This window comes from Myxocyprinus asiaticus, chromosome 4, assembly GCF_019703515.2.
Source record: "Myxocyprinus asiaticus isolate MX2 ecotype Aquarium Trade chromosome 4, UBuf_Myxa_2, whole genome shotgun sequence".
Lineage (NCBI taxonomy): Eukaryota > Metazoa > Chordata > Actinopteri > Cypriniformes > Catostomidae > Myxocyprinus > Myxocyprinus asiaticus.
The window spans coordinates 45,206,477-45,214,535 of NC_059347.1; the positions used below are offsets into that span (position 1 = coordinate 45,206,477).

At 38.2% G+C, this 8,059-nt stretch overlaps 1 protein-coding gene across 1 annotated transcript; it reads right to left on the reverse strand.

The window, feature by feature from the left end:
- Positions 1 to 2,938: 2,938 nt before the first annotated feature.
- On the reverse strand, positions 2,939 to 7,384 carry LOC127438422 (procathepsin L-like). The gene is made up of 8 exons (XM_051694005.1): positions 7,321 to 7,384; positions 6,892 to 7,032; positions 6,536 to 6,658; positions 6,256 to 6,408; positions 5,405 to 5,629; positions 3,704 to 3,872; positions 3,454 to 3,571; positions 2,939 to 3,337 (listed from the first exon to the last, which is right to left on the reverse strand). Exons 2-8 carry the CDS (start codon positions 7,018 to 7,020, stop codon positions 3,238 to 3,240), a joined length of 1,017 nt encoding a protein of 338 aa, XP_051549965.1. The 5' UTR covers positions 7,021 to 7,032; positions 7,321 to 7,384; the 3' UTR covers positions 2,939 to 3,237.
- Positions 7,385 to 8,059: the final 675 nt, after the last annotated feature.

Sequence of the window (8,059 nt, forward strand, 5' to 3'; positions counted from 1 at the left end):
CTTATTCCCATTACCATGCACTGAAATATCACTAACAACAGTCAAAAATGAGTGAACAGTCCGTGTTTACTTAACGTAAATCCCTTTCTCACTAAAGGCCGTGTGTGGACTTTCGGTTTCGACGGCAGTCCCTGAATAGATAAGTACACAATCACACACATTTACATGGTAAAGTTACTGGCTCTAGCGCTCTCTGCACGCGCCCTGTATGTGTGTGTGTGTGTGTGTGCGTGTGTGTGTGTTTGAAAGAGAGAGAGAGAGAAAATTAACATATATGATGCGCTAGATTTAATTACGTTTTTTGTTTACTAGTTCAATATGAAAACAGCCAAATTGCGGACATTTAGGGAATTTAGAAATCCCTACTGGTCTCTTTTTACGGTTCGAAAAATGAGGAAACATCTATCAAAAGAGGACGTATGGTCATAATAGGTTCCATTTAAAAATCTTGATCTGAGGCACGTGCCTTTGCATTATTTCTGCATTAAAAAAGTGCCGCATTCTCACGCACTCTGCCGAGAACAACTTGGTCTCTCCCTCATTCACATACACTCACAAGACAACACGAGATATGAACCTTGTAAAAATGATTAATAAAACAAAGGCTTGGTTTAAATGTTTTTCATCTTTATCTTCCAAAATGACAGACAGTATTTGGAATTATGTCAATTTTTTTTTTTTTTTTTTTTTAAATGCAAGTGACGGAGAATTAGGTTAATGCAACCTCTGATTATTACATCTGGTTCAGCTTTCAGGGGGCTTATCGTTGTGTCCAGTGGTTTTTAAGCCCCTGTTACTTTTTATAACACCCTAGAACAGCGCATAATTATCCAGTCCCTTCGCTGCTCGCCATCACCAGTCACGTTAGTCTACCTGCTAACAACTAAGCGGTGTGGAGCATCCGAGAGGAAGACTCTCGCCGCAATGGCGCCACCCATGGAGAAGTCAGGAAAAAGGTGGATTTGACGTAAATTAAAATCAAGACACTACTGGCTTTCAGTACAAAATTGAATGGTCTTGGACGAAACACTGAGGTAAGAGGTAACACAGTGAAAGTAATGCTGAGTCATTAAATGCAAACAATATATATATTTTATATTTTAAATTAATAAAAAGTTCAGAGTAAATGAGATTAGTGTAAGAGTATAACAATATACTGGTCTTCCAATTGGTTGAAAACTCAATTTTGTAGGCAAAAAAAGGGTTAAAAAGTACTACTAGTTATGCAATCAAGAAGCTCTTCTGCATACAGGGCCAGCACATCCTGGAGGAAATTTCTTGGATAAATCTAAAACAGAATATTGGTGTTTAACAGTTAATTCTAGTCAGTTTTGTTTTTAAATTGCTAAACTCATTTTCCTTTTTGTAAATAGAATGGGAAAACACTGGCATGGAAGGACTATCCTAGTTCCATCCAATGAAAACAGCAACAGCCCAATATTTAGCATCTTGATTTAGTTAGCCTTAATTTGCTGGAAATACTTTCTACACTGTTAAAAGGATGGTTCACCCAAAAATTTAAATTCTCTTACCCTCATGCCATGCCAGATTTGTATGACATTCTTCTGCAGAACACAAATGATTTTTAGAAGAATAATTTAGCTCTGTTGGTCCATACAATGCAAGTGAATGGGTGCCAAAATTTTGACGCTCCAAACAGCACATAAAGGCATCATAGAAATAATCCATATGACTCGTGTTTTAATCAATATCTTCAGAAGTGATATGATAGGTGTGGGTGAGAAACAGATCAATATTTAAGTCCTTTTTTTCCCTTCTCCCTGCACAGTAGGTGAGCTGCATGAAGAATGTGAATCACTAAAAACACAAGAATGTGAAAGTGATCCATTTCTCACCCACACATATAATATTAGCGTCTGAAGACATTGATTTAACCAGTGACTTAAATTCGAGTCTTATGGATTACTTATGCTGCCTTGATTTTTGGCGCTTCCTAAATTTGTGCACCCATTTACTTGCATTGAAAAGACCAAAAGAGCTTAGAAAGTCTAAAAATCTTAATTTGAGTTCAGATGAAAGTCATACAGATCCTGCATGACATAAGGGTGAGTTCATTTTTGGTTGAACTATTCCTTTAAAGAACCAAATTTAATTGTGCACAATAGGGGGAGTTAATCAACAAGAACAGTTAACCTGCACCCACATTAAAACATGTATTTTCAGGAATGGGTTGCATTTACAGAAGTCACTGACTAAAGACAATCTTTTTTTACCTCTACTTTTCACATGATTATATGTGCAGGGACCTTTATCACATCTGTGTGGTCTTTCAAAGACACTCCAAGGAAAATCAACACTTCTAATGACATGGCATTTCTGGCAAAGGTAACCAGCTGCACCAAATACTCATGAACGGCATGTGAATGCTGCTCTGACATCAGGTCATCCCATTCAAGTTTACATTCAATCAGTCTTGCATCAGACCAAGTCTCTTAGAAATATGCCAATCAGCTAACCAACATCACATTAACCCTAAAAAGTCTTATCCCAGGGTTTACGAATTTAAGAGGCTGGGGGAGGAGCAATGAGTGAGTTGGTCATTTTCTGTGGGAGGAAACCCCCCCCCCACAAAAATGGCAGAATTTAAGACAGCTGACCTCAGTGAAAACTCTTTTCAGTGGGGATGGTCATGTTTTCTACAAGCTATAAAAGATGAGAAAAAGCAATATTTTAGAAAAATTGTGGGCCATAATTTGTTAATAGAAAAGCAATTATTTCCAGATGTTGTCCTTTTTAGGGTTAAAATGTCACAGAAATAAGTCACTTGTAACACAGCACAATGATTAGTTATGGGTCAGTGTATCCAAGAAGTGCATTGAGTGTCACGTACCCATCACCTGCTGAAAACCACATGGTTTTAACAAGTCAGTTCACACAGAGCCTCATGTCAAAACCAATATTTAATATTCATCCATTTACAGGTCAAGTAGAGCAAAAGTAGATCATTGCAACACTGTGATCCACATTTAAAAACACTGTGCATGCACAATAGAAAACGGTTTCGGAGTATTAATGTAAACAGAAGTGCACTACAAAGATGCAAGTATTTGTAGAAAAGTCTTAAAGAACAGCCAAAATTTACACTTTTTAAAGTCCTAAAAACGCATTTAAAAATTCAAGCCGCAAGTATAGTCAAACTAAAACCAGCAAAAAATAAAAAAAAAAAAAAAAAGTCTCTTCCTAGCATTTCCAGAATGCAGAGAACTGTCAGTGGTATTACACCAGGGGATAGCTGGCTGATGTTGCAATGCCACAATGGTTCTTTCGGTCCTTAGCCATGAAGATGTAGCCTTTGTCACCCCACTTCTCAGTCCAGCTAAAAAATAAAATAAAATTAGGAGGCTGTGCCCTTGTTTTTTGTCTTTATTAGACTTGCACACATGCAATTACTCTTCAGGACAATGGAAATGCATCTCTGAAGTAGGTTCATACCTGTTCTTCACAATCCAGTATTTCCTTCCTGTAACATCAGCACCTTCATATCCATAACCAACCACCAGGACTCCATGGTCTAGCTCTTCACTGCTGCACTCCTTTTCATAATAGATGCCTGGGGGGATATATATATCTATTTTTCAGGTCCTGCAAGTTGAGACATTCCTAGCAGTGCATACAAGGCTTAGCCAAAAAATGTCTTATAGATAATTTAACATCTTTAAACTTGCAAGGCCAAAATTCTCACCAGATTGGTAGAACTGGAAGGATTCATGACCAGCATCAATAGCAACAGCTATAGGACCAATAGCCGCAACAGCCTTCATCAGAGCATGCTCTTTACCTCTGGGAATGTCCACAAATCCAGTGTCATTAGCAGCACTGTAACTGGGGTCATAGCGGCAAGGCTGACCATCCTGAAAGCACGATAAAGAAACTGTGCAGTAAATTATATACCTCATATGAAGTTGCCACTTCAAATGGAGTGTAAATGTTAGAAAACAAAGCATCTGATAGACTTAATGCACAAGTTACAAGATCGTCCTTCTAATGATAGGAATCTTAATAATTCCCTGACCACAGCATGCAGCAATACAACCCATCAATCAAGGGCACACCCAGGGGCATAGCAGCCGCAGGGCAGACACATTCCCCGCACCTTTAAGAAGGTGACTTTTCTCCTGCACTTTTCCCAAGCTAAACCCATACGGAGTCCAAATGGTTGGTTGGTATGCAGTATTCTTTGCGTCGTTACTTTGTGCTGATTGAGCGACCATCCAGCAAATCACAGGGAGTTTCATGTGCCGAAACGGTTACATAATAGGCCGTCAGACAGTCTAGTCAACAGCAACTTTGTAGAAATGAACGGAGCTTCCAACAATGCTCATTTATCCAGGTTTTTAAAATCAGGCATTGATGTTGATCTAAAAATCAATCTAGACATGAGGAACACACAAATGAGTTCATTTTCAGCATATTCTTGATTGGCAGCATTATGTGAAATGCACCACAGAGGGGGAAAAAAAAAAAAACCTCCTTCCAAGCACACTTTGCAAGTGGAGTTTACATCAGTGCAGGAGTCTTTAAGTTATGCTTTTTACATCATGTTTGGAGGTAATAGTTTGATCGGTTGTTTTTGCAGACTACTAGATCTGCGTTAAATATGTAAAGCTATTTTGAATATCAGCTCCTGTTTTTTTTACCTCTATGTTGGTGCAGTTGACAAACTGTAAGAAAGATAGATCTGCTGTGTTCTTAGAACACTTAGGCATTTTACTGAAGTGAATAGATACATAGTCACGCTTCTTTATACATCTCGCACACAAATTGTACGAACCTTTTTCACCTTATTGAAACTCAAGGCTATTATTGTTGTCTTTGGCAAGTCATTCTCAGCAGCTCAAACTGTAGGGAAATTATAGATTTGCTTTGTTATAATGCTCAAAACCTCTACTAAACTCTTTGTAGGTCAGTAGACATACAAATTTTAAAAGGATTAAAAATCCTGATCGCTGATTCAGTGACTAATTTCACACAAGATACTCATTTGTCACCACCTTCTGGCATCACCAGAAGTGGTCACCGAATCATTAAATGGATCTGAACGAATTGGTGAACAAATCAAACACTCGAGCCACTTGGATACATTTAAAATCCCACAATGCACAAGCACAGAGTAAGAAAAACAATTGTGCACATGCACAATCGTCATTATTGGAATTGTCATTATTGTAATTCAATTATTAAGCTCAGGACCAGCTTGTGCGCAGTCTTTTGACGCGTGTGTGAAACAGAAGCTAGTGCTCCACAAGATGCCCTTTTTGCAAAACTTGAATCTTTAAAATACTACAATATTTAAAAAAAAAAAAAGAAAGAAACCTAATACATTAATACTGAACTGTAAGCGTTAGGTCTGTGCAAGCCACCTACTGACAGCTCTCTCTCTCACCATTGCAAGGTAGGGGTAAGACTCCTCAGAATCAAGTCCATTGTTGTCCTGTACATACTGGAAGGCCTGGTCCATGAGGCCTCCATTGCAGCCTTGATTGCCCTCTGGCCTGGAACAGTCCATCAAGTTCTGCTCACTCAGAGAAACCAGCTTACCCGTTTTACGGAACAGCTGGCCCTCCAAGGCCCCTGTAGAGCTGAAAGCCCAGCAAGAACCACACTGACCCTAGAATCAAACCAGCACCAAGTTACCATGTATGACTTACAAATATTGACAGATCCATATTTGCAAAAGGAAGCCAGAAACTTAAGTACACCATAAAGTTACCTCTAGAAACCAGTCTGATGAAGGTTCATGTTTTGAGCACACTGGGACGGTTAAGGCTAATAGCATGTACACTGAACAAAAATATAAATGCAACATGTAAAGTGTTGGTCCCATGTTTCATGAGTTGAAATAAGACCCCAGAAGTTTTCCATATGCATTGATTAGATTAGGGCCTAATGAATTTATTTCAATTGACAGATTTTTTTTTTAAATGAACCAACTCAAAATCTTTGAAATAGTTGCATTTATATTTTTGTTCAGTATATAGTTACAGCAGATGCAATTGGGTTACAAGCTAGCATACGAGTGACATTGATAAAGCCATCATTGGCTACTCTTTGAAGTTACGATTAAGTAAACACACCTTAGAGAGGAAAAAAAAAAAAAAAAAAACCCTGCACAACTCAGTATAGGCAAATTTCTCACCAACATTTTGGCAATCAGACTTTTTCCAAGGTATACAAGGTACATAAGGTATATAAAGCCATCATTGTTATCACAGGAGCTCTCTGCTGTAGTCATACCTGGTCTTTGACAGGGGTGACATAGCCTTTCTCCCTCCAGTCAACCTGTTGGGGAGCCTCAAAAAAGCTGGGCTCCATAAACAAAGAACCCCTTGATTTATGGCTGGGGTTGTGCTTGTAACCATTCATTGCCTGCCTGAACTCTTCATTTGTCTGCGAGACAAAGACAGAAACAAGAAGCTTAATGAGACAGATAAACATTTAAAGGGTAATGTTCAGAGGCAATTTAGAATGAAATTTTGAAAGAGCAATAACCCAGCCATATTATTAAGGAACTCACTAGATCACCAAACTGGTTCATGCCCAGTCGGTAGGTGTGTTTGCCCACAGAATGCTCAAGGTTGTGCAGCTCAATTTTAATAAAGTTCTTCTCCCACACCATTCTCCTCCAGCTCTCCTCTTTCTGAGAGAGAGAGAGAGAGAGAGAGAGAGAGAGAGAGAGAGAGAGAGAGAGAGAGAGAGAGAGAGAGAGAGAGAGAGCCCATCCGTCCTTTGTGCAATCATATTGTGTGCCAAGACAAGACAGATTCCATTTTTGTTACCAGATTAATGCTCGGTTTAGCTCTTCATAAACTGCAGATTAATACAAATAGGTAGCTTAAACTTGATGTTTGGTTACAGACTAATGTTAAAGACCTCATTATATTTCTTTCCATGCCAGCTCTTCCACAGGTGCCAGTGGTCTTCTAACTGCTGGTCTAATAAGCTTGGAACAGTGAGCACTGTACTGATGCATAGCGTGAGGATGAAACCAAACATCAACATCCTGGTACACAACTGTTGATAGAAGAAAACAAGACACTAATTGAAATTGTTTTTCATTTTACATTTTTCTACACCAGAAAACGTTCACATACACCGCTCCGCTTTAGGTAAAGGTTAAAACAAACTGTGGGCAATGTATATTATCATCATCTACAGAAAGAGCTGAAATCTGTGTAAATAATATTAGAACACTATGCAAGCGCCACAACTACCAAAACAAGAACAATATACTCACATCCAACCGGCGGGTGAAATGATTATTATTGTTTACAACCGAGCGGCTTTTAAAGCGTGCCTGACCTTAGATGCGGCCTCTGATTGGCTGAGGGTGATGACGAGCCACACGTTTTCAGCCAATCCTCTCTCCTATATATGACAGAGAAGAATCTCATTCACTCTTGTTATCCAGCATCACAGCTCATCACTGGAATACAGTGCTAATTTTGAATACCGAGTTTTAAATTGATCCAAGAAAAGCTTTTCCCCTTTATATTAATAGCATACTTATATAAGCTACTATACGTTTATAATATATGATGGGAAAAGTAAACTATACAATTGTACCTAATTAACATACTTAAAAAAAATATGCTCTGCTGGCATTGCTGAAACAAATCGGTCTTAATTTATTTCCTTATGTTAAGCTTATTATTTATTAATAATTATCGCATTTCTCTCTTCTGTGTTGATTTCCCATTTTTATTTTTAATGTTTGTCATTCAAGTAGCTTAATACATCAGATAAATAAGCATTGCCAATAAGTGACCAAACTAACAGTTTGAAACTAAAAATCTGGGAAATCAAAGTGAAAACATGTAACCTACTGAAAGAGAAAATTCTCCAACTAAGCACTATAAAGAATAATTGGTGGATTATGTTTCATATGACTCTTTGATTTGTACAAGTATATGACTAAATATAGCAGACACTGTGCTTCTTGGCGTTGGATAAAAGCTGCTGATATTGGCGTTGTAATTTCAGAGACCACATGTGACATTTGGGTAATTTGTCTCACATAACAGTTTAAAACCTTGTTGCT